This window comes from Coccinella septempunctata, chromosome 4, assembly GCF_907165205.1.
Source record: "Coccinella septempunctata chromosome 4, icCocSept1.1, whole genome shotgun sequence".
Classification (NCBI taxonomy): domain Eukaryota; kingdom Metazoa; phylum Arthropoda; class Insecta; order Coleoptera; family Coccinellidae; genus Coccinella; species Coccinella septempunctata.
This window is the reverse complement of record NC_058192.1, coordinates 40,682,227-40,710,149: the sequence shown is the minus strand read 5'-3', so window position 1 is coordinate 40,710,149 and position 27,923 is coordinate 40,682,227. Positions and strand designations below refer to the sequence as shown.

The window sequence follows — 27,923 nt, the reverse complement described above, 5'->3', positions numbered from 1 at the left end:
GTGTCGAGTTGCTATGCCTGTGTCGTCAGCATATAACGTTAGCATGGTTCTTGGATTTTTCGGAATATCGTGAATGTACATGTTGTACAGAAGTGGCCCAAGCACTGACCCTTGGGGTACTCCAGCCTCTATATCTCTTGTTGAGGAGCATTCTCCTCCCACTTTCACGTAAAATCTTCTATTTTTGAGATGATTCCTGATCAACTTGCATATTTTGATCGAATATCCAGCACATCTCATCTTATATATTAATCCTTCATGCCATACTCTATCAAATGCTCTGGCGACGTCTAGTAAAACAAGACCTGTAGCTTGTTTATTTTGGAATTCCTCTGTAATGTATTTTGTGAGCCTTAATAATTGTTGCTCTGTTGAATGCTCTCTTCTGAATCCGAACTGTTCTGGTGGAATTAGTTTCAGATTTTCGGTTTCCTCATTTAGCCTCGTGGCGATAATTGCTTGAACCCGCTACATCCTTTGTAGCTAGCTGGATGGCCCTCTTCTCCACATAAGACGCATATGGCATTTCTCTCTTCACCTTTTCTGGTGAGTGTGCAGTCATTGCTGCTATGGCTTCCTGAGCACTTCACGCATCTCCACGGGAAGGAGCATTTGTTCTGTGCATGTCCGTACCTTTGGCACCTAAAGCACTGGCTTGGACTTTCAGGCCTCTTTTTGTGTTCAACCACAATACAGAGATCGCACAGAGGGGTAAATGACAAGTCTAGTCGGCCAAAAATATTTGAAAACCATTTTCTGTTGGTTCAAGTCTGTTGATTACGAAAAAAATATCATAAAAAAACTAGGACCTCTGGTATCAATCTTGCGAATAATAAACAATGAGTGAGATAATAGATACGATAATTCACCTCAATAATAATTTATTTACGATTTATAATAAGAAAATGGCTAACTCAATCAATCACCTGATGTGAAATTGATTTATTTTTCTTAGTCGTCTGATTATTCACAACTCGCATAACTGTCCGAATAGAGAAGACTCTGAGGAGTTATTTGATTGGATGATTTTACCAAAAATGGCTTGCTTTTTTTCGTCGGTATTGGCTTCATGCCAGATAGAAGCGGATTGGAAGTAAGATATCGATGTTACAAGATTCTCTTGAAAATTTTCGAGCAAAATTTATTCGATAAAGACTGAAATGTTTTACATAATGTTTAATATTCTTCTGCTGCTCTTCGGAATAATTATCTCGATTTACTAGACAATTTTCCAAAAATTCCAAATTCTTGTCGAAACTGGTCAACTGCTGGCTATCCCTAAGGTTGAAGAGGTTTTGTTTCATAATGGTGGTCACTCCAGATGATCCTAAAATGACGTTTTGTCTTTGACTAATGAAAATAGCTCCATATATAGAATCTATTTTCCGACCTCATTTTGAAATTCCTTAATTCCTCATTTAGATTAACCGAAGAAGAAAAATCAATATTTTCCAAAGTGGCGGTTATTGGCGGCTATTGATTGAAAATCTATCTACTACATAACTTGAACAACCAATCATGTTAAAATAGTTATCGGGAGTCATCAGGAAGTATAACAAATGTCTCATCGAATGTTGAAATTCCCAATAACAGGAAGCATAAAATAAAGAGAACCATATATTATTTTTTTTTATTGCTGCATCCTCTTTTTTAATGAATAACATAACGCTATTACATAGATGCATATCTGGTCTCTCATAATCCATAATGAGATGGTCTTATAAATGTTTGAGAGGTAACACAGGAAGCACTGAACTATGCATTATTATTATTATTATTATTAATTTCCAAAAAGAGTAGGGGTTATACCCATAAACTCAAAAATACAAAATAAAAATGGAATGCTCCAATACATAAACTAGATAACTCGCACGTATGTTCACAGTCACTTGAAAAGTCATTTGAAAAATCACTTGAAAAGTCAATTCTGGTTCTGAATGAGCAGATCGAGTCGGTTTTTGAACGTGTTCACCGAGTTGGCACCAACCACACTATGTGGAAGACGATTCCATCCATCGAAAACTCTATTGGAGAGAAACACTTGACGCTGTGTAGTCCTAAAATTCTCCTTGGCCAGTTTGAAGGCATGGCCGCGGAGCTGTGTGCTACTTCTTCTATAGATGTGATCGAGATTCACGCCAAAAAGCCCATGCAATGATCGATACGTCACAATAAGAAAGAGATATTTATGATGCGTTAAAAACTAATGTAATGCAACCGACAAGATCAAACAAATTTTTTCGCTAATTGATGATCAGGGAAAAACGATTTACGCCATTGATTCGAATCACCCACAATTCTAATTGACCATTCGGTGCAATTTTCCCATTTCTGATGCATTTTTGGAAACTGATTTTTGGCCGGCTAGATACTAACTTCACTCCTCTGTGGATCGTAGAGTCGCTTAACTTCGAAGATTCCTTTTTTCTGGGTTTTAACCAGGTAGAGAGGTATGGGCTCATTCGTCTTGTTCGATGTCATTCTGGACACCTCAGCGGCTGATATTCCCTGGAATATCAGGTCGTCCTTAATCAACGCAAGATCAGAGTCTATTGGTAAATGCCTGATGACGGCATATATCTTCTTCTCTTCCTTCATTTGGTAGGTGAAAAATTCTTTACTATGCTATTCGAAAAATTTGGTTATTTTTCTATAATAATCTACGGTTGACGCGATGATTCTAATACCGTCTTTAACTACGGTTGCGCGGCTGTAATTGAACTTGGTGTAGAGTGCTTTAGAAATCTCTACCCAATCTGAGGTGCCCATCATCGTGATGGATGGGATTTTTTCTTTTCTAGGCACTTCAGGTGCTTTTTTGGTATTTTCCTCGTCTGACGAGCGAGCAGCTGTCTCTACGCGCACATTTAGATGGGGGCGCGTTTTGAGGTTTAGCAATCAGCGTTGCTTGATTCCTCTTAATGTCAGAAGTGACATTATTTCTCGCTGCCGAGCTCTCAATTTCGGCAAATGTAGGGGGTTTCGGCGCTGAAAGCTTATTCATTTCTTCTTTCGCTAGGCGGAGTTCATTAAATAATTGGTGGACTGTTTCATTCAGTTTCGCGATTTGAGTTTTCATTTGCTCGTTATCCTCTCGTAAAGTAGTCTGTCCTTCAGACTCATTCTCGCTGAAGTCGTCGACTTCTTCGGAAGCTTCCATGTAGGAACCCTCATTATCTGAGGTCTCGGACATGGCTAAACGTTTTTAGTTTTTTTTTTTAACAAAGGTGGTAAATATCAATGAAAGAGAAAAGAACGTAAATCACCAATTATTATATAGAAAAAGTCTCACGTGATGTGATTTGCACAACCAACGATCGATTTGATCTGGACTGAATGCAACACAACACAACAAAACTCATTCACAAAACTCGTGTAATCGAAAAATCACTCAACACGTCTACTCGCTTCGACGTCTCGCTCTCGACTGCCCGGTTATAACTGTGTCAAGAATTGCAGTTTTGAGTCGTCGCACCAGTGTTCAACCACACTAACAACATCAGGCTCCTCCTCAGACACCAGAACCTCCAAGTCATTCATTTTGTTGGACAAACATTGAGGATTTAGATGTAAGAGTTTGACATCCATCATTTTCACGGAACACTTGAGGTGGTCATTCGTTTTCGAAAAATTTTTCTTATACAGGCTTTCTTGGGCCAGTTGGCAGGGTTTAATGCTGAGTCATAATTGCTGCTGGAAATATCTACTTTGAATGAAGCATAGGAGTCTGGGTTGCGTGATTGGAGTTTCTCACATTTCACTTCAGGAAAATGTCCAACTAAGAATTTCTGGAGCTTGTACCGTTCCTTATCCCAGATTCGGAATCGGGTAGTAACAGAGTTCACAATATGGTCCCTGACTAGCTCGTGACTGAATAATATTAATATAAGATAGAAGAGGGCGCCATGACACCTTAGACACTAGTGAAACAACGTTTCCCCACATTTCTTTATTCACAATTCACATTCATGTATACTTGGCCAAGTTCAAATAGAATCTACTGAAAGTTAACAATTCTAGCTATGAGTCTTAACTACTTCGATCAAAAGATGACTGACAAGAAATGGTATCTCAAAGGCATACAAAAACTTATTTTAATGATAATAATGATAAGAAAATGTTGCCGATGATGCCACGAGGGAAAATTATCAAAATGAATGGAAAACTGGTGTCAGATGGTTGGAAGGGCCTCCTTTCCTTAAGAATAAAACTGAAGAATGGCCCCAATATCAGATTCCCGATTTCGATACTTCGGAAAATGAAAAATGTTTTGTAGGTGTAACCGTTAAGGTGGATATAATAGAAGCCTTGCCAAAAATTACCAGATTCTCAAGGTGGTTAAAACTCATTCGTGCAACAGCTTGGATGTTGAGATTTTTACAACAAGTCAAGAAGAAATCACCCATAGATGGAGAACTGACGACGAAAAACTATGGATAAGATGTGTTCAAAGTGAAGATTTTTCAGAAGAATTCCAGTCTCTTATGTCAAGTGGATTGGTTGAATCATATAGCAAATTGTCCAAATTGTCTCCAATTTTAGATCACGAAGATATTATACGGGTCCGGAGCAGAATAATATATTCCAACGATTTAACGGATGATGCAAAATTTCCCATCATACTCGAGCCAAAAAATTATTTCACAAAATTACTAATTCGCTATTATCACAACAAAGCAGCACAAAGTGGACAAGAATTTGTCGCCAACGAACTACGCCAACAATATTGGATTCTGAATATGAGGTCAGCGGTCAGGAATTCTTGGACAGAATGTCAGTTCTGCAAAAACAGAAGAGCAAAACCTGAAATTCCAGAGATGGCCCCGCTGCCAGAATCCCGACTAGGTTCATTCGTAAGACCTTTCACTACGACCGGTATGGACTATTTTGGACCTATGCAAGTTTCAATTGGCCGTAGACGTGAAAAGAGATATGGGGTACTCTTCACTTGCATGAGCACCCGTGCAGTTCATCTGGAAAAAGCTCATTCTTTGACCAAAGATCCGGCGATAATGGCAATCAGAAGATGAATCGATCGAAGAGGATGCCCCAAGAGAATATTTTCAGATAATGGCACAAATTTACGACGAGCAGAAAGAGAGCTGAAAAATGCAATAGAAAATTTTGACCAAAACAGAATGACATCAAGCATGACAACAAATAATATTGAATTTAATTTCATACCTCCTTCTGCTCCTCACATGGGTGGCAGCTGGGAGCGTTTAGTTAAATCGATAAAGATAACACTGAGTATCATCTTAAAAGATAAATCTCCACAAGAAGAAGTTTTACAAACTTTATTGATTGAAGCGGAAAGTTTAGTGAATAGTCGGCCTTTAGTTCACGTTTCACTGGACAATGCAGATAGTGAAGCACTCACACCGAACCATTTTTTGATAGGTACTTCCAGCGCAGCTCAGATCCCAGGAAAATTTGACGAGAATGATTTAGTCACAAGAAAACAGTGGGGAAAATCACAACTCTGGGCTGATCATTTTTGGCGACGCTGGATCAAGGAATATCTTCCTGCCCTTACAAAAAAAAACGAAGTGGTTTTCATCTTCTAAAAGAAAAATTGGTATTGGCGCGTAGTCATCATTATCGACTCATAATTTTCGAGAAACACGTGGCCTAAAGGTATTGTCACTGCAGTATATCCCGGTGCAGATGGAAACATTAGAGTGGTCGATGTTAAAGCAACTATTGGAACCTACAGACGACCTCTCACCAAATCATGTTTACTTGATCTGGAAGGAAATTATGAAAAGAAGTAATGATAGCTCATCACTGGAAGGGAGTGTTACTACGAACTTTCAATTTTATTGTAAATAAGTTATTTGTTGCTATGATTCATGTTAGAATCGAATGTACACGAGCCTCCGTACTCGTATACCTTGCTATAAACCTAAACCTAAAAAAGGACAACTTTTCCTAATCGTAACAAAAGAATTGGTTTTTTGCTCCTACATATCATGGCTTACCTAAGCTAACCTAACCTAAACTAACCTAAAATAAACGAAGAATTATAAGAACGAAGAATAGAATTACAATGAATGAAAGTTGTTAATTTCCATATATTACTTATGGTTGTATTCTGCTTTTCATTCGTAAGTTACGAATCTGTAGCGTACGATCATAGACATACCGTCTGTTTCGATATTCCTGTCAGTATTTCAGAGACGATGCCTATTGGCCCAGTCGTTCGAGTTCTATTGTTATTCGATTGCTGGCCAGTAAAACCAGCAATATCGGAACAGGCCCCTAATAATACATGGACAGGCCTTCACGTGGTTTTCCCGTTCACCGCATCGAGGAATACCCACGAGAGAGAGGGGGGTGGTAGAAAAGAGAGATAACAGCAGTCCCTGGTAGTAAACGTCAAGCTGGTAGCTGGTAGAGAATAAATCAACGTTGCCGCTTCAACCAAGTTATCGAGTAATCTCGGGAATTCTGCCAGTCCGCTGATCCTGCACGTTGCATTTTTGGGTGGTTGTCGGTAGATTTATAGATTTTCTATTAATTTGTAGCAATTTTTGTACTGAAATCAACTTCGAAAATGTTATCAAATCAACTATATTTCTCGTATTGAAACTTTCAAGTGCTGATAAAATAATAGTTTCAGAGATTGGGAGTGAAAACCCTAAAAAGTTTATTGAAAAAAAATACTACCTGAAAATTTTTTTTTCTGATTTTTATTAATGTAGAAAAACTTGAAAGTTGTATAAAACAACAATATTATCTCATTCGCCAGGGTCTGATTTTATATACACTGAAATTACTCGTGATTTGGGAAGATAAAAGGACCCCTGCTTTGGGTTCTGGCTACACAGAAAAATTAATCGTTAAAGTGAATTTTTTTAAGCATTTCACCTTCCTTGAGCAAAAACATGTGTGGTATAGAGAAAAGGGCAATAATTTTAAGTATGTTTATTGATACTTTCACAAATAATATAAAATTTCCTGCTGGGGAAATATTTATATGACGATTAATCATTTACAATTTTTTTTTTAATTATTTTGATAGATTCTCCATCAGGTGGTTTAGTTGCTCTTCTCTGGCACTCCTGGCATTAATATTTTACTGCTCCTGTTTCTTTATCGTGTGGCTTTACAGTGTTAGATTTCTGTGACACTGATCAACCGAAAATATTGAGTTTTGAGTTTGCCGATGTCACAGGGCTTACTGAATATCAACATGATTCACATCTCTTCTCTTTCTAATATTAAATCCAGATTGGAGTTTAGTATTTTCTTTGGACATGCTTTGAAATAGAATGTGATGGTAGATATGTAACTACTTCGTTTAGAACAACATTCTTTATAATATTCAATAATATATACTATCTTGAAATTCAAGTCACCTCTACAAATTCTTGCTGTGGTCTTATGAAATATAGGAAGTAGATTAGGTATATTCCTTGTGATTGTTTGTAAATTATGTCTTATATGTACATGAAATATCAAAGGAACTCCTTTATTGGTCTATTATTTCCAAAAATAAATCTCTTTCGCTTTATTAGCATGTAGCAGTCGATTCTAAAAACCTAGTTTTCTGCTAAATTGCTTGTGAGGAGAATGAAATATCGATTGAAAACACAGTAGCTGAACAGTAAACAATAAACATATGATTTTGACGTTTTCTACCATATGTCCATCTCTTTCTAACGTACTACTCGTGACCTCTCTCTCTCTCAGGGCCTGTCCATATTTTATTAGGTCTATGCGTACGATCGATCTGTAAGTTTCAGATTGACAGATTCGTAAAAAATCGAATTCTGGAAATGTTTCTGTCACTATCTCATTGACAGTGTCACTTTTGAACTACTTATCGTAAATAGTTACGGATTCCTGTAAGCTACTGACCACTAAAAACCGTCCAGAATTGCAATTTTCCTGTAAGCTTATGAAAAGTTACAGATTGGCTTACAGATGAAAGCAGAATAACTAAATTTATTCGATAGTATTATTCTTAGGATACGTAAAAATGCAGTCTTTTCACTTTCAGATAGTGTTATTCATCGAATAAATCTGTCATTGAAACTCGTTAATAAGATTTTATTTTTCATAGATCGAATGTCGGTACGTCATTATTGGTTGAATTCTTTAGATTCTGGATGTATGATTATTCTTTGTGTGATTTTCACGAAATATTTGCTTTTAAGTTGGAATTATGACAATTTCTACAATGCGGTGTCTTATTTTACATTGATCAGTGAAAAGTAGTATACCGTGTTTTCATAGAATTGTTATTCGTTAAATAATTTCACTCGTAATTTCATCTGAAAGCACCGAAATAAGGTATCCTTCAGATAGGAAATTATTTGACAGATACTTATTGACATTGAATAAAATTTATTCGAAGGTGAAAGTACCGGGTCTTAGTCAACTAATATTTTTCATTCTATGCTTACTGACAAACATAAAATTAGAGTATAATAAACAGATGAACCAGAATACTCTTAAAATTGAAACTTCAAAGTGGCGTAACTTTTGAACAAATGGTTTCCTGATGTTGAAATCACTTTTACTCGTCTCGTCAAATCACACAAGATAGGAAACCTCCTGAACATAAAACAGCCACTAGAATAGACTTAACATTGGAACTTCAAAATGGCACAACTTTTGAACCAACGCAACGGCTTCCTAACGTTGAAACAGCTTTTATTGAACTCGTCTCATCAAAATACATAAGATAGGAATCGTCCTGTACAAAAAATCGACTTCGGCTAAAGTGTAGTCATTTGGAGCTTCTCTCAAGAATTTTTTGATCTGCTCTCGGGACAAAATTTCTGATTTTTTAGGAACGTATCCTTTATTTTTGTTCTTTATGAATGCTTTCACTTCATCGAAAATTTTGACTTCAGTCTTTTCCTTCAGATACAACATTGATCTTAGCATTGATAATTTTGACCATAGTGTATTTGGTGAATATTTCTGAGACTGGGGATCGAATAAATTAGTCTTACATCAAAAATAACAATCACAGCAACATACCAAATCTTCAAAATATGCCAACAAAATACAACGACACCATTCACCAAATTTTGTATTCTCCAATCCTGAAAATCTTCATAGGCTTTACTATAAGCAACTTTAGATTCCGCCGGAACCAAAGATTCACTGGCTTTTGCGACTTGAGTTTCCATGTAGTTTGACATTTTATCAATTTTATTTCTGACAAGAAATTCATCTCATGAAGACGCCGAAACAGCTTCTAAACATCTACAAGAACACTTGGATAACCTTGGACAGTGGCATCGAAAATGGCGACTCAACATCAATGAGGCTAAATCAGTACATGTAACATTTACAACAAGAAGAAATACATGTCCCCCTGTCAAAATATTCGAAAAGGAAATACCAGTCGACACCAAAGCAAAGTACCTCGGCATACATCTAGACCAGCGCCTCAACTGGAGACAACACATCAATGCTAAGAAAAATGAAATAAATTTAAAAATCCGAAAAATGTATTGGCTTATAAGCAGGACGTCCAAATTGAACCTTCAAAATAAATTACTTATTTACAAGGCAATCATCAAGCCAATATGGACGTACGGCATCCAATTCTGGGGTTACGCTAAACCATCAAATATTCAAATCATCCAAAGACTCCAATCTAAAATACTACGTTCAGTGGTTAATGCCCCTTGGTATATCTCCAACCACACCATCCATGAGGATTTAAGAGTCCCATACGTCACCACAGAAATAGAAAATTACTCGAGAAAATACCATCAGAAGCTAGAAGGACATGCCAACCAACTGATCGACCAACTGACAGAAAATCCGTTCAACTCACGAAGGTTGAAAAGAACCTGGCCAAACGACCTAACTGGGTAATCTTAACTGTGAATTGATGTTCAATACATTCTCTTAGTCTCTACACACAACACATTTACTTAATACTTTTGGAAGTAGATTGTAAATCTCTATAAATTCAATAAAATAAAAAAAAATTCTGACAAGACTCGGAAATCAAACCAGTCAACCACGATTCTCACAAACACGACCCATTCATAGCAACGTTAAAAACCCACTGAATTAAAAAATTTACAATCCTATATTAATTTTCCCATTTTCAGAACATTATTGTTTCAATCAGAAAAAAACTACTGATTCCAACACAACTGAACAACAAATACGAATACATTTTCTCGGAAAATAAACTATTCATATTTCCCCAGTTGTAATAATAGCTATTTTTTATTTTGACTGCGACCCCAACTAACTTTTAAATCCGAAGCAAAAGTTTTGTATAGAAAATCCACACTATTTTTTGACAAGGAATTACCCCTTAAATTTTGTCGCAATTATTGCCATAGCTTCTTAAAAAATTTATTGAATTATAGAATTTCTATTGATTACCTACTACTTCGTCAAATAAACTGTTCGTTATGCTGTGTCAAAAAAATGTGAGAATGAAATGTGAACAGTCGTGTCGAACCATGGGTTAAAATATCTGTCAAGGCTTGTTTTGTGAAACGACGTGACGGTTCGGCTGTTGTTCCGAGCCGAGAGCCTATGCGTAACGGAAGGGGGATTATTGGGGACGTGACTTCCCCAGAAATGAAAAACATTTTAAGTAACAATTTAAAAAATCGTTGTTTGAGTTGTGTACTGGTGGGGGTAAATCCCCCCATTCAGAATCGGCAGTTGTTTTTCATTGACGCAGTTTGAAGTTACGCCCACTTTATAACAAAAGGGTTTATATTATACTCTTGCAATAACTGCGTTTCTTACAACAACCGCAGCCTCCTCCGCCAATAGAAGTTTTGTCTTCATGACCTTCGAATCTGAGAAAGACTCCATAATAACTGCTGGGTCGGTGCGGGCAAAACATTTTGACGATTAGACTCGACACCGATGATTTGAAACGGGACGATGCAAAGGAATGAAATTTTAGAAGCTGTAACTGAACTGAATTGGAAAGAATTTCTTTACTTGTACTAACAAATTACTTCTGTTTCAGGTTTTCAGCAGAAAAGAGAATTTAACCCATCATTCTTGCAATGTGAATTTGATCTTCCACTGTGAATCTTGTTCCCGTTCTTTTTCACAGAAAAAATATTATCAGAGGCACATAGACACAGTACATAATTATAAATTCAAATGTCACAATTGTCATAAGAACTATGCCAACAAATTTGAATTGGACTTACACAACTGCAAGCTGCGATTAAATCAATGTCAAATGTACTCTTGTGGAATCTGCAAAAAAGTATTCTCACAGCAACGATACTTGAGAAAACATGTTTCAAGAAAACATGAGAATAACAGAATTTTTATCTGTGAGGTCTGTTCAAAACAGTATACTACAAAAGTGTCCTATGAACTACATGCCCAAACTCATAAAAAACCGCAGTTCAAATGTGAAATATGCCAAAAGGAATGTCATCGTAAGGATATTTTCAAGGAACATAAAGTGAATGTTCACATTAATCAGGTACGTGATTTTCTTCTTCATACTGTATAATCCGTTCCAAATATTCGATTGAGTTGGTCCTTACTTGATGGAAATTGATTGTCAATTCATCAAAATAAAAAATTTCATTATTTGGTGGTGTACAATAGAATGAAAAATCATCACTCTTATGCGTGTCCTAACTTTTCAAGATATCCAGTAATAGGTAGTGGCTAAGAGGACTGGGAAAATAAAATCCTTTATGAGATGCCGACGTTTCGACTTTTATCAAGGCTAAAAATAAAATATACAGTTTTAAAACATAGGGCGTAACACAATGCCATAAAAGACTTTACAATAAAGAACAATATAACACAATACAGAAAGTAAATGACGAACGACAAATTTTAGGCAGGAGGCGATATACCTAAGAACATGTACCTATTAATATGGAGTATCCCTTATAATCTCCAGAAACATACATGAAACTGTGTCGTCAAGTTTCCCACAATAAACAATGGCTGCTTTCCAGTAAGGTGCGCGAAACCCCGGGGCTTGACGCACTGGAACTTCATGCTCTTGCTTTGACAGGAACTCAAACTAATATTAACTGTCAACACAGATTACAGAGTAGAGTAGATCTGACACTCACGTTCTACGGTGAAAAATACAGTTTATCCCGCCCTCAGCGCCCCCATGCGGTTGCCACCCAACTAACCGGGAGTAATGTCGGTATAACAGGAAACTGCAATTGCAAGGCGCAAAATTTAAATTAGCCCATTCACTGGTGTTTTAGATGTCGATAGAATAATATGGATTATTAGGGCGAATTTTAAGGAGAAATAAAACTTCTCATGAAAAATATACATATATTGATATTTCCAGCACAGGAAAAAAAAATATGGAAATACATAAGCTATAATTATGGCAATGAATATATGAGCAGAGGTAAAATATCAATAAGGTCACATATCTTCGTAAGACAATAATTATAATAAACAGAAATAATATTGTTCATAGCAAATGAGGTTGAAATTATTATATGTTCAGAAATCTTCAACATTACCCAAAAAGGACACAATGTTTGTTGGGAGTCGGCAATAGAAATCAAAAACAGCATGCCAAAGCTTAGAATGCATGAATAATTTGGAAAAGAAAAAATTAGTTGCCCAAAGACCTATGTGGATTTTATATTTTCCTGCGGGAAAGATTTCAAAGTCTCTAAACAACGACTCCCTGTTTTATCTTCCTCACAGTTAGATCCCCAGGAGTGCACCGACATGAAATTATTAATAACTAAAGTTTTGAATGATGAAATAAAGTGTTCAACATTTGGGCTAGTATTACTTACTCCATGTGCTCTAATGTACCCAAAAAGGTTTTCTAAACAATCTTGATTGAAAGCCCCATTGAGAATATATTTAGGCCCGGTACTTTCACCTTCGAATAAATTTTATTCACTGTCAATAAGTATCTGTCGAATAATTTCCTATCTGAAGGATACCTTATTTCGGTGCTTTCAGATGAAATTATTTGACGAATAACAATTCTGTGAAAACACGGTATACTACTTTTCACTGATTAATGTAAAATAAGAGACCGCATTGTAGAAAGTGTCATAATTCCAACTAGAAAGCAAATATTCCGTGAAAATCACACAAAAAATAACCATACATCCAGAATCTTAAAAATTCAACCAATAATGACGTACCGACATTCGATCTATGACAAATAAAATTTTATTAACGAGTTTCAATGACAGATTTATTCGATGAATAACATTATCTGAAAGTGAAAAGACTGCATTTTTACTTATCCTAAGAATAAGACTTATTTATCGAATAAATTTAGTTATTCGCACCTGAAAGTACCGGTCCTTAAAGTGATAATCATTGAACAGTTTTTGCCTAAGGTAAAGGAATGCTTTCAATGTTGTCACTAACAAACATTGTGTTCTGTTTGAATACTAACCGTCTTCTTTAAGAGTTTCGCAGTGGATGTCCAAGCTCTGGATACATTTAACGAATCAAATAACTCATCCAAGAATAGTATAAAGTCAGCAGTGTCGATAGCCTCTCTGGAAAGCTGAAGCGGATGCTTGATTTCTAAAAAGGAAAATAGTAAATTTTTGTATTATTATGTTTGAAAAAAATACTTACCCCATTGAGAAATGAGCTTCATCATTGACCCCACGGAGTGGCTTAATACCTGACTACACAGTTTGACTTTCATTTCCATTAACACAATTTCTAAAGGGTTTGGTTGGATTGGTTTAAGTATAAACGATTAATGTTATAATTACGTGGTTCTTTAAATCAAACATTTCTTACAAGAAAATCGATTTCCTGATAAAACTGTCGAGTTCAATAAATGGGTATTTTTAATTTACTCTCGTATAAGATCTCGTTTGTAAACAAGAATTTGCATTAAAACATATTGACATTGACACTGTTGGCGTTCACAAATCCAATATGTCAGAATACAGTAATCTGTGGAGAATATGATATATATTTTCGTATGCAGTGCCACATAGCGTTTGATTGCAGAACTAAAAACCGTATTTGGGGTGGGGGTAAGGAAGTGTCAAGGCCGTGACTGTCAAAATAAACACGCCCTGCGTACTGGAACGGTTAAAATTCGGAGCGGTACGCTAATGACTGGAAAGTCCCTATAGAAACTCGTTTCCGTACCAATTGACACATACAGAGGGTCGAGAATCATATGGCGATCTAATATCACCGGAAACAGGTATGTTCCTGAAATTTCATCAAGAACGAATAATTCGTTTATATCTCTCCAAAATGTTGTGGTATATTGAGCTTAAATCGTGTACATCAGTTCTCAAATTCACTGTCTCATTTAGAGAAATATGCACCATCTCATCGATACATCTCTTTTTATTAGTTTTTTCCTATTCTGAAATAGACACGTTCTCTCAATCGAAATTATGGTCCTCATCGAAGTGGTGAGCAGCTAGGGCGATTTTTTCATTCATATCTCTGTTGATGCTTCTGCAATCATATTTGATATTTATGTTGGTATATTCTATTTTTAAGATATTGTCTTGTCATTCCTATGTAACATTTGCTACAGTCTAAACAAGGGATTTTGTATATTAGTTCGGACTGCAAACAGTCTGGAATTTTATCCTTGAGTTTAGAGAAAAGGGAACTGACGCACTTAGGTAGATAAAAAGCCAATCTTGTGGAAGGGTTGGCTTGTTGTAAAGCTCTATCCATATTTTCGGATAAATCCTGTATATAAGGAAAACGGTAATATCTGGTACGTTCACAATGTACACAATTTAAGCTCAACATACCACATTTTGTTACGCCTTTTTCTCGGGGTACTCGAGCGCCAGCAGTGGCGGCCCGTGACACTATGAGATGGTGAGGCATATCAGAAAAAAACACGAACCTCAAGGGATCGCCAAAAACGGTTTGCTAAAAGCAAAGTTCGCAATAAAGGATAAATGTAAATAGCTATCAGGAATTAACTATTATTTTTATTCTCTAAAAATTGGTTCGTTATATGCGAAAGTTCGCTGAAAACGGAGCCGTTGTAAGCGAACACTACTGTATACAGGGTGTCTTCAAAGGTAAGGCTTTTTTTTGGAACTCATCAAATAAGTCGTTTCACCAAAAATTGTCTACATAAAATATCCAAGATGGCTGAGATACAACTCCTAGAAGTTCGACGAAATTTCATTAAATTTCAAGTACGGTACTGTGGAAGATGACTCCGTCATCGCAAAAACGAAACACAACATATAAACATATGGCTGGACAATGAATGGTTCAGTACCAAGTTCATCGGATTAGATGCATCAGGTCACTTTTGAGATAATCATAATTGGTATATCGTTCAATTCAGGATGAAAAAAAAAAATTAGAAAATCGAGGCAGTTTCTTGAAAGTGCTATGGTAGTTATGTTGAAAAAGTGCTATGATATTTTCCCATTTCATCTCATTTTCAGGACGATTGTTGGAATGTTCGAACAAGAAGATTGTGATGCCCATTGTGGAAAAAATCGTGAATAATTGAAACCAATTTTATTGGTGAGATTTTGAGTATTCTCTGGAGAATTCTCTACCAAATTTTGGTATGAAAAGAGCAGAGATTATTTTGTATGCAACTGAACAGTGAATTCTACCGAAAGTGGGTATGTAACGGTAAAGAATTCACGGCGCATGAATTCTCGAGTAAATTCTCTAGAGAATTCTCGGCTGTTGCAAACGGGCTAAAGTTAGTAAAAAATAATGAGAACAATTCGGCAATCCTAAGTTTCCATTTTCATTACCACGTAAATATCGAACGAGCCAACATCCTAAACGAAAACACATGGTCGAATCAGGAGATAAGTATTTTCTCACTGCTTTGCGATAATTCACCTAACAAACGGTCTAAGGTGTATTAGGATCTATTTCAGTAATAATTTTCGATTTTTTTTTCAACTTTTTCATTTTAAGAGTTTCGGATATTTTATTCTTGGTGAAACGCTTCATTTTAACCACTTCTATTCCGTTGAAAAAAAAAACTCACCTTCGGAAACACCCTGTATACATATCTACACAGAGGAATATAATTCTTTGCCTGATAATTCTTTTAAACTTCACGTATTCTTGGTATATCCAAGCGCTATCTCCCGCTTCCCGAACAGTGCAGAATAATTACAGTTTGCCGAGGACATGGAAAGTACGCTGTACGAGAGCCGAGGCATGCCTCAAAATGATCATTAGAAGCAGAAGCCGCTTTCAAAGGCGTGTGGATATATTCGCGTCGCATCGATGTAGATCACGCGCTAGACAAGGATGCGCGTAGGCATGCCTCAAACCTCTTACTTCTCAAAGAGGAAGTGGGATGAATATAGAAGAATCGTAAGATTGAGCAGGATTATTATTGAAAACAGAGTGCCGTACGGTATGATGGGAAAATTCGAAAATTGGACTGAAAATATGATGAAATGGATTAATAAAATATTCGATTAATACGTGTAATCTCCAGCATTTATTTGGTGAGGCACTACCTCACCTGCCTCATAGGACAAGCCGCCACTGAGCGCCAGCTATTCTTTGAGGGAAAATGGTAGACCTACACTGGTAGCTACGAGCCGAAGACAAGGTTCCGCGGTGTCTGGGGTGTTAGCGACAACCAGTGAAAGTCAAAATCAACGTATACAAATTATATTTGTCGATTCGTAAGAGGAAACACAAATGGCACTAATACAAAATCCGCACAGTGGAAGACTCGATATAATGGGTTGAACGGAAACAGTCTACTTTATACACTTGAAACAGGTTTATCTCGGAATCAGATACAAATGACAATATTAGTGAATTTACAACGCAAAACGGACGGAATGAAACAGGGGATACGATCTCAAACGTGATACGGGATTCACAGACCTGTTCGCCAGCCAGAACCTAAGACCCACACTTAACGGACAAGTATTGGACCTCAGCCAGGTTAGGGGATGAAATAAAACAGCATAGATTCACGACAGCTCACCCCTAGGTGTGTTCTGCACCCCCTAAGTATCCACTCCAGCGGGGTGCTTCACTAGCAGTAGGAGTGGAGCTTAAACTGTGGTATAGGAAGGGTGGAAAGGGAGGCTGAAGTTCCAACAACGTAAGAAAACGGAGTGTAATCTTACCTATGGTTTCGGTACGGGCACTTGCACTCGGAAATTTAAAAATTACCCAAATAACAAAAGAAAAAAAAAGCAAATTATATTCTGGATTGTAAAAATAAATGAAACGAAAACTCAAACTTTTTTAATCGGCGGTAAAAGCAAATGGAACACGTTCGTATTCGGGGCAGTTAATCGTAAGTGAAGTGACCTGCGGGGGGACACCTGGTTATATACCCACAGGGGGAGAAGGGGAAATCAAATGTGCCCCGGCTGTCGAAATTCGGTAAAATTTGCGTCGATGAAGACGTCTCAATTTGGACTTATCTGTGCTAGTGAACAAAAAACTCGGTTATCTTCCAATTCAGGATGATTTATACGGTGCGACATCGTTTTTCAGAACTGAAAACGGAATAAAAACGGCGCGGAAAAATAAAATTGCTGAAATGAAACTAAAAGATTATTTTAAAATGAGGTCGTATTTTTGCCAGAAAAATACCCCTTCATTACAATTTTGGAGAGACATAAACGTTCTTCGTTCTTGATGAAATTACAGGAACATACCTGTTTTCGGTGATATTAGATCGCCATATGACTGCGACTCATATGTGTCAATTGGTGCAGAAACGAGTTTCATTGTTTATTTATTTATTTATTTATTTATTAGAAATAAGGAATACAACGGACTATTTAAAGTCCACTACTGTATCCACATGTACATAAATTGGGGCAAACAGAGAGTTTTTTCTGAGGTTTTTATCTCTGTTTTTTCATGTATCATACGAAGATATGTATGGTACCCCGTTGACATTTTTCCTCTGCTTACACTGAGATCTGGAACCTGGAACAGGTTTTTAGGATCTGTTTCTTGTTCCATTCCTTTACACCCGCTTCATTGTTATTTTCAGATTGTAAAAGTTTGTAACACTCTTTTTCAAAAGAATATATATATATATAACATCATATAATAGTGAATAAAAGAAAAACAACTCAATTGAACTCAATCCAAAAATGAAACATCAAGAAAGAGAGAGAAGAAAAAAAAATAGCATAGTACAAAAAAAACATATATATAATTAAAGAAAACAAGAAACGATACATTCATCGAACTATTATAATGAATAATGATTTTTCAAGGATTTCTTTAACTGTTTAGATTTATTGGAAAATAAATTGAAATGATCATTCACACCGTTACACAAATGAGTCATTCTCTGAAGTGGCGAATTCTGTGCGCATCTGGTATTTCGAAACTTGAGATGGAAAATATCTGAACGTCTGAGTCTCCTATCGGGTACATTAATATCAATTTGACGCAAAAGGTTACTATCATGAAGCTCGAAGTTAAGGAGTTTGACGAAGAATAAGATGTCATTAACCTTCCTGCGATCCTCAAGACTGATCATGTTGAAAAATTTGAGCCTGATATTATAATTTTCAGTATTTCCAGGAACAAGGCGAAAAGTACATTTAAAGCTTAGAAATCTGAGAAACCTTTTCTGAACATTTTCAATGCGATTAATGTATGTCAAATACTGGGGGCACCATACAGTTGAAGCGGAGTTTAATTTGGAGAAAATGAAGGAGTAGTAAAGAGTTCTTAGAGTAGTCAAATCACTAAATGGGCGACATTGACGAATCAAGCACCCAAGCAGTCTATTAGAGGAATTGACTACTGCCTCCACCTGAGCGTCAAAAATCAGTTTAGAGTCGAAAATTACTCCAAGATCTCTAACTTGGCTAACTCTACACAGTTCTTCACCACCAAGACAGTACGGGTATTTTATAGGGTACTTATTTCTTGTAAATGTAATAACCTGACATTTTGAAATATTTAAGACCAGATAATTTTCACGACAAAAACGTATTAGGTTATTAAGCTCACGCTGGAGCTGAACACAGTCCTCAAGGCTCCTCACCCTCATAAACAACTTAAGGTCGTCAGCAAAAAGTAAAAATTTTGCAACTATCGAAGCATTTTGATATATTGTTTATATAAATCAAAAAAAGAAGTGGCCCAAGATGGGAACCTTGAGGAACCCCAGAATTGGTTTCGAAAACTCCAGAGGAATAACCACTAACTGACACAAACTGTCGTCTCTTCGTCAGATAGGATTTGAACCATCGCAACACGACACCACACACACCGACACCAGCAAGAGCCGATACGAGCCTTTCAATACTAATTTTATCAAATGCCTTACTGAAGTCAGTATATATGGCATCGACTTGATGCCATTGTGAGAGATTGTGAGAGATATCTTTTTACTGGGTGAACAGCTCTGATGAGGGATTCCGTGGTGATTTTATTTAATGACAAATGACCATGTTAAGATTCCAAAACTTGACGACACAGTTTCATGTATGTTTCTGGAGAGTATAAGGGATACTCCATATGAATATGTACGTGTTCTTAGGTATATCGCCTGCTGTCTAAAATTTGTCGTTTGTCATTTACTTTCTGTATTGTGTTATATTGTTCTTTATTGTAAGGTATATTATGGCATTGTGTTACGTCCTATGTTTTAAAACTGTATATTCTATTTTTAGCCTTGATAAAGACCAGTGATAAAGGTCGGAACGTCGGCATCTCATAAAATATTTCATTTCCCCAGTCTTCTTGCCCATTACCTATTACCTGATATCTAGAATGAAACATTTCATTTTTTGAAAGTGCACAACAATATGAATCTGAAGATGCTGCATGACATTGCAGTTTTTTTAGGTTCAATTCTTTTTGTTTTTCCAAAAAAGAAATATGTAGTTCTTAAATAACATCGGACATTGGCAATGTAAAATATGTATAATGGAGCAAGCCGCTGGAATTTCCAAAAACTTTCATAAAGAGGTTCAACAAGGAAAATCTGATGATCTGATGAACATTAGTTCGTTCATTCGAAAGAATTTTGTTTGAGTAATACCTGTTATTACTTTAGAGCGATTCCAAAAGATTTAGTCTGAAACTACGGATCTGGTAGTTATTACTGAGATTATGCCCTGACTCTTTTAAACTTATTCTGTCAGTAGCAAAGCCTTTTTGGTATTCCTGTGTGGGTTTTCGAGTAAATCGTCGTGTTTGCCGATATATACCGTTGAGCGATAATAATAACTAGTAACTATAGGTTAGATCTCTTCTGTTTCTAATGATACCTCATAAAAGATTTTTATAGTGGGTATTATAATATTTATTGACCAGAGTTAAAGGTTAATATATATATAATATAATGAAGTTTATTGGTTCAAAAGTACAAATAAACTCTAGAAAAACTTCAATTTATAAAACTAAACTAAACAATCGATCTTATCTACTCTTAATCCTAATCCAAAAAACATAATTATTATTTTCTATGTCATTATCGGTGGTATTTCTCTTCATCGGGTCTAGATTGTCTTCATCGGTGGAATTTTACATATTCGATTAAGGTTAAGTTAATGGATAAAATGGATGAAAGACCATGAAGAGATATCTTGAAGCATCTGTAACACTAAGAGATGTGGTCGATTGTGTGTTTGCTGGAGCAGTTACGGTTTGTGAAGAGCTGGGCATTAAGATTGGTGATACTTATATGACTCAGCATCCAAAATCAGCACCACCATGGAAATTGAGGCTGGAAAAAAAAATCAAACTAATCAGGAAAAGAATTGGCATCTTACATACTTACCTCAATGAAGAATCCCACAACAGAAAAATAATGAAGAGCATAAAGCAGATCGCATCGGAGTCACATATAAGAACAAGCGGTTCGAACCTACATCTGAGAGAGAAGCTCACTGTGGTATCCGTTATGCTGAAACAAAAAATAAAAGCGTTAGGGAACCGTCTAAAACGCTTTAATGAAAGAGTAAAGAGGTATAGAAATAACCAGCTCTATTACAAAAACCAAAAAGAATTTTTCCGAACCCTTGAATATACGGAGATCAAAAGAGGAGCGTATCCTGGTGAAAGGGAGATGTATGGGGTATGGAAGGAGATCTGGGAGCGCAATGTGACTCATGACGATGAGGCCTTCTGGATAAAAGACGCGGAAAAAGAATCCACCAAATACACGATGGAAAGCCTAGAGATCACACCTGAGGACATAAAATCTGCTCTGAAAAATACAAACAACTGGGCTGCTCCGGGCTCAGACGGGCTCCACAATGGGCAAGTTTCCTAAAACTCCAAAAACGAATTTGAGATTATTTATGGAAACCCTTTTCCATTAGTTATCCAACACCTGACAGATTCGCTTCAAAATTCAGAAATTTCAGAAATACACCCTTCGAAACTTGTAAACATTCGAATATGTGAAATCTTGTGACGTAGAAAGCCTTTACTAAAGTCTAGTAATTTTTGTTAATTCGACAACAGTGGAACCGATCAAGAAGATATCCACAGATTACATAAAATTGTTTCTGTAATCAGTGTCTATACTTTCTCAAAACCGATGACATTTTGTGTCATTGTTTGTTTTTCTTGTCAAATGTGATCACAAAACTTGATATTTATTACGTCTATGTTGATCAGAAAACTTTCATGACCATTATTGACTCGATGGGCGTTGCCGGATTGTGAAAATGACGTAGAATATTCATAAAAGAGCACTTCTGAAATCAGAATTTTCGAAAGTGAATACAGACAAAATGCAATATGTGAAAATTCGAAAAAAATATATTTCGATATATTTGAGTTATAAGGATTTTAATGACATATGTTTTGAAATTTAGGAAAATACCCCATTATTGGTGGAAGAACTTTCAGTCCTCACATCAACAACTGGCCAAATTTTTCCAGGAATCGTTATCTGAGCCCTCCACCATACCGGAATTTTTAACCCTGGGTGTCACTCATATGCTGCCCAAAGGAGATATCTGTCCTGACCCAAGGTCATACAGACCTATCACTTGCCTTCCGACTATATATAAGATACTCACTGGAATCAAAGATTATAGAGTAGAAAGATGGGAAACGAGGCGACTAAAGCGATTTGAGCGCCATCTGTGTGTCACGCGTGTTTTTAAGACGCTAGGACTGGTTAAAATATTAATTTGAGTGCCATTTGCAGAAATATATGAAATTTTTCAAGATTTCAGACGTCAATTTTGATCGAAGAGGTTTTGAATGTTTTGATTCTCATTCCGCTTTTTGTTTATCTGGCTCGTTCTAGTTGCTGATTTTTGAATTTTTTTGTCTTATTTATTGGTGAAAACATCAAAATATTGTTCGAAAATCATTGAATGGTAAAGAACGGTGGATCAAATAATAAAATGTATTTTACGTTATTAAGTTTTCCACTCAACTAAGGAAAATGGAAGCGTAAGTATTAAAAGTCGTAACATGTGAATCGGTCATTCATTGAATCTAATTTTCAGTGCTCCGGAGTGGATAAAATTCTCAGAGCTTGAAGACAATTAATTCAGCAAACACTACTCACTACACCATGTGCAATGAACATTTTACTGCAGGTCAATTGAGAACTGTTCATCGACGTAAATTGTTGTATGCAGAAAGCATCCCTTGCATGAACGGCCTATTAGGGAAATGATGATCTTTATAGGTCCATTCAATGATTCTCAATTGCTACTCTTTCAATATATTCAGAAATGCAGAGGTTTTATTGATTTCCATTTGGGAACCGAGTGACTGTCAAATTGTTGTTTAGAAAGTCAAAGTTTTATGAAACCTGCCTTGAGTGATTTTTTCATTTATTAATCAATTTGTATATTGTGTCATGAAGAGACCATATCATAAGGAAATCATAAAAAAAGCACCAAGAAACTATACTGACATACAGGTCTTGCATATGTCTGTAAGATTTTTTTTAAGTGTTGTTCTGAAAATTCTGTAAGTAACTGGAATATGTATGCTATGATGGTATGTTGAATATTGGTTCATATTAATTTCTGATATATGTATGTATATTTTACAAATTCAACTAAGTTCATTAATTCAGAACAACCTATTGTACAGAAACAACACCTTCGACCTATAGCAGATCACCATATACTTTAGTGACCTAGTTAAAGCTTCATTTACTGCCCACTATTTCAATTTTTGTAAATTGCAAATAAACATATAGCACATCCAACAGCGTTTTTCGTTGCTATCAATTGATTCCAAACAATGTTTAGATGAAAACTAACATCCTGATCACAAACCATACTTTTGTTTTGTCGCTCAGGATGTTTGTTTTCTGATAGAAACAAAGTCAATATTGGAGTGCAATACGAGAAATAGAATTCGAATTTCGCGCCCCTCAATTAAAAAACAGAAAACTGTTATCAAAAAGTTTTCCTGTTTTGACAGTGCGTTTTTAGCGCCATCTCATTGTCACGCGTGTTTTCACTGGCCAAAATGTAGTCGGTTTTTAGTACTAGCGATATGAGGGCGTTTCCTATCTTTCTACTCTATAATCTTTGACTGGAATAATAACAAAACATCTATGGAATCATGTGAGCAATTACAATATCCTTGCAAGACAACAGAATGGCTGCAGAAAGGATGCCCAAGGCTGCAAAGAGATACTTAGCATAGACCATCTTATAACAACACTCGCAAGAAAGAAAATGAGAAACATCTCGGTCGCGTGGATCGATTACAAAAAAGCCTTTGACTCGGTCCCGCACTCCTGGCTCCTCAAAGTACTGAAGCTCTATGGTGTGTCTGAGAACATTATCAAACTACTTAAGGATATGATGATGACTTGGAGAACAAACTTAGTATTCGGCGACAACTCAACACCTGAAATTAGGATATTGACAGGCATTTTTCAGGGTGATAGGCTCAGTACCCTGTGGTTCTGTTTAGCTTTGAACTTCCTGAGTAGTCTTTTGAACAACAATAGTTATGGATATCTTGTAGACTCGAGATCGAATATCAGATTGAACCATAATCTCTACGATCTAAAACGAAGAACAACTAAGAAGACTATTGAAGATCGTAGAATCCTTTACACAGACTATTCGAATGGAAATGGGTCTGGACAAATGCGCCGTGATACATGTCAAGAGAGGAAAGTTGACTCGGGGAGGAGAAATGCTTATTCAAGATGAGATGCCACTAAAACAGCTATGCTCTGAGGAAACCTACAAATACTTGGGTACACAACAAGCATTAGAGATAAAAACCTCAGATCAAAAAGAAGCTTTCAAGACCAAGTTCTTCAGCCGAATAAGAAAAATCCTCAGAAGTAAGCTTAACTCGAAAGCATTGTTCACGGCAGTCAACACATGGGCGATACCGAGCATAGCCTACTCCTTTGGCGTGATAAAATGGTCAAACACCGACCTTAAAGCAATTGACACACAGGTGCGAGTACTTCTCTCGAAATATGGAATGCACCATCTGTGAATAGACTATATATACCCAGAAATCATGGAGGCAGGGGGCTACAAAGTGTTGAGAATACCCACTTCAAGGCGGTAAAAGTATTGAGAGAATATTTTAATTCTAAGAACTCACCATTCATCCGGGCAATATGCCAACAGGACCAGAACATCACGGCACTTAACTTGGCCTGCAGAGATGACATACCTCAGGCACAATCAGATGATAGGCTTCTGGAAGAATGGTATAGAAAAGCTCTTCATGGAAGATATCCAGAGGCACTGAAAAACTAGAAGGTTAATAAGGAATTATCACTCACTTACCTTAAATCCGGATATCTATTTCCTGAGACCGAAGGACGACTTATAGCTGTTCAAGACCAGGTTGTCCCAACACGAGCTTATATGAAGCATATTGCAAAGAAGAACATTGCAACAGACAAATGCCGAAAGTGCTCGCAAGCCCTTGAAACCATACAACACGTGACGTCCTCATGCTCCATCTTGGCACCCAGAGAGTACACTCAGCGGCATAATGCTATGGCAAAAGTGTACCATCAGGCTATTGCGATTAAAACAGGTCTTATACTTACCTCGAGAAGAGTACACGAATACTTACCAAAGCCTTTACTCGAAAACACCAGCTTCAAACTTTACTGGGATATCCCGATCATTACGGATCGCACAGTACCACACAACAGACCGGACATCGTGGTCTTTGATAAAACCAAGAACAGGGTCACCATCATTGACGTAACTGTTCCGGCAGATGACAATATAAGTCGGGCGTACGCTGAAAAACTAACCAAGTACCACGACTTGGCTTCGAGATGAAAGAGATCTATAAGCTCAATATGATCACGATCTTGCCACGGATAATCACTACTAATGGATTAGTTGAGAGCCACCTGGCAGAAAACACCAGACTGCTTGAGTTGGAGGAGAACTTGATCAGCGAGGCCCAGAAGGAGGTGATACCAAAGAGGAACAAGAGATTTCACTCCTCTAATTTAGTTCCCGAGTCTACGTCAATGGTGGGGCGACCTCCGCAATGCTTTGCCTCTAACCAATTTCCCACTTGTCTTCTAGTTGCGAGGGAGCCAATCAGATCGCAGGAATTTCGAATGGCCAATCAGATTGAAGATTCAGTCGAACAGAATCAGCTGGTCTCGTGTTTTGATTGTCAAATTGAAAGCAAATAATCCTTGGTTAAAAGTGTTTTCGTAATCCAATTTTTTCATTAGAATAAAGAATAAGTCATCTTTTTATGAATAATATCGATAAATAGGCCACCCCAACCCGCTGTCAGATAGATATCAAAATAGAATTGTGGAGGATTAACAGGTGTTGTGTACGTAAATAAAACATATAAATCATATAATTAGGAATATTATTGTACTTTTAGTTAATATACGTACATTGAATTAGCATTAAATTCTTCGAGTGAGGAATTTCACTTGCAATGGCGCGTTTTTTGTCGTCCACAATTTTTGTGAGGTTAGAAGGTTGGAATGGCTTCGATTCGTAAGAGTTTCAATCATTTTCTTCATAATTCAACAGACAATCATATTGACAATATCAATGTTTCCAGAGGATATTTCGTGATAATTTAAAATTCAGAAAATAATAATCTGTTCCGTCTGCTAGGTTATGTTTGAAAATTTCGAATTTGACGTAAGGGACTCCGCCCATTTCTGCTCAAGGTCACAGTAACACGCAGCGTCATAATAGTAGAGTGAAATCTCTTGTTCCTCTTTGGTGATACTCTGGACCACAAGGATCGTTAGAATGTTCTTGACAGCAGGCTAGAGTGACCTTGGTCGAATGGACCCGGTCCCTTTGAAGGAACCCTGAGTGGTGGGAGAAAAAAAAAATATATATATGTAAGAAATAAAAACTCAATTTGTATCGTGGGCGAAAGCTTTTATTTATATAGTAAAATGGCGGACGGTTATCTCGCACGTGGCGGTGCTCTAACAAAGGATCAGGTAGAAAGCTTACCACTTGGCAAGGAAGCTCGGGTAATTCTGTCTTAGACCTATGCGTAGAGAAAGCAGGTTACATAGAAGCACAGGGTGCACAGAGCATGGGTTCTATACTCTTATTCTTCCTTTGACATTCATCATCGGACATTATCATTATATTATAAAGGGGGTCAAAATTAACATTTGCTAACACGGCCATACTGACCATTGAAACGTCCTCGTTTCACTTATCTTAATAACAAACAACATTGTTAAAGAGAACTTGTAAACATAAAACAGTTTAATCTTGTGTACATGGCTCTGTTTGATGCGCTGGCTCGCGCTGCGGCATTATTATAGGTGGAAAAAAGAGCCAAGCGAGAAAAAAACCACCACCGCTTACATGCTCATAAGTTGAATGTAAATTAGAACTGAATAGCCAAGAATAAAAGAAAATCAAACCTTGCTAACCAAAAGAAACTATTATCAGACTATAGCATTGCTCAGAGGTATACCACACAGGACTTCGCCTAAGTCACGGGCATGCGTGTCAATACTACAGTTCAGATAAAATAAAAGCGAAACCAAAAACAATAAAGTGTAAATTATCATGATCTACCATAGCATTGCTCAGAGGTATACCACACAGGACTTCGCCTAAGTCACGGGCATGCGTGTCAATACTACGGTTCAGATAAAATAAAAGCAAAACTAAAAACAATAAACTGTAACACCTGTTACACCAGAAAACAAAAATAAGCGAACCTCCCTGGTCTTCGCAATGACATTAGAACCATTCAAAGAAGCTAATATTTCAAGGCTATCAAGTTCGGAGCATATTAATTCAACTCAAATCGTATAAAACAGTATTAGATTTTGTAGTGCAATGATAGATACAAACATTAAACAGTTAACATTTTCACAGTTTCTGTTAGATACACTGTCACATTGAAAATTTCACAATTCACAAGGATCTTCAGGCCAAATTCTTAATTGTTCCTGGCCTGCCGTGGTCGTTCTATTCTGGCCGCCTATCCTTTTCAGTACATATCGATCATTCGGTAAGACAGCCTTGATTTCAAAAGGGCCAATGAATTTTGGCTTCAACTTTCCTCCATTAGATAGTTGTGTCACTTCCATTACAACTTTTTGGTTAACTTCAAACGGGTAACTAGCTTTTCGGGTTTCATCGAATTTCTTCTTTGTATGCTTGGTTGCAACATTGAGCTTCTCCCTAAGAGCTCCTTTATTGACTTCTATTGGCTTTACTACTATATCGCTTAATAGGTTTATGGTAGCTGTTAATCGTTTATTCGCGTTTTTCATCAAAACAGCTGGGGCATACCCTGTCGATTTATTAACTGTATTATTCAAGTCATCTTCGACTTTCGGTAGGGCTTGGAACCATAATTTCTCTTCCTTTTCGTTAAGAATGCACCTCAATGCATTGAAAACAGTTCTCATAACTCGTTCGACTTTTCCGTTTCCTCGTGGTAGTCCTGTGGCGATGAAATGCAATTTTACACCTTCTGTCTCAAGAAATTGCTTGAATTTGGATGATATGAATGCAGTTCCTCTGTCTGCTATTATTCTCTTCGGTTTTCCCAATTCTGCAAATGCC

The 27,923-nt window shown here is 36.8% G+C and overlaps 1 protein-coding gene across 3 annotated transcripts in view; it reads left to right on the top strand.

Moving 5' to 3' along the window:
* LOC123312336 (PR domain zinc finger protein 5-like) overlaps positions 1-27,923 on the top strand; it is a 223,631-nt gene that overhangs the window by 109,925 nt on the left and 85,783 nt on the right. For 2 of the 3 annotated variants that reach the window (XM_044896710.1, XM_044896709.1), the window contains one exon: positions 10,973-11,446. The exons of the other annotated variant lie outside the window; for it this stretch is intronic. In XM_044896710.1, the coding sequence (XP_044752645.1) occupies positions 10,973-11,446 (474 nt within the window). The remainder of the gene's footprint in view (positions 1-10,972; positions 11,447-27,923) is intronic. 3 annotated transcript variants of the gene reach the window in all.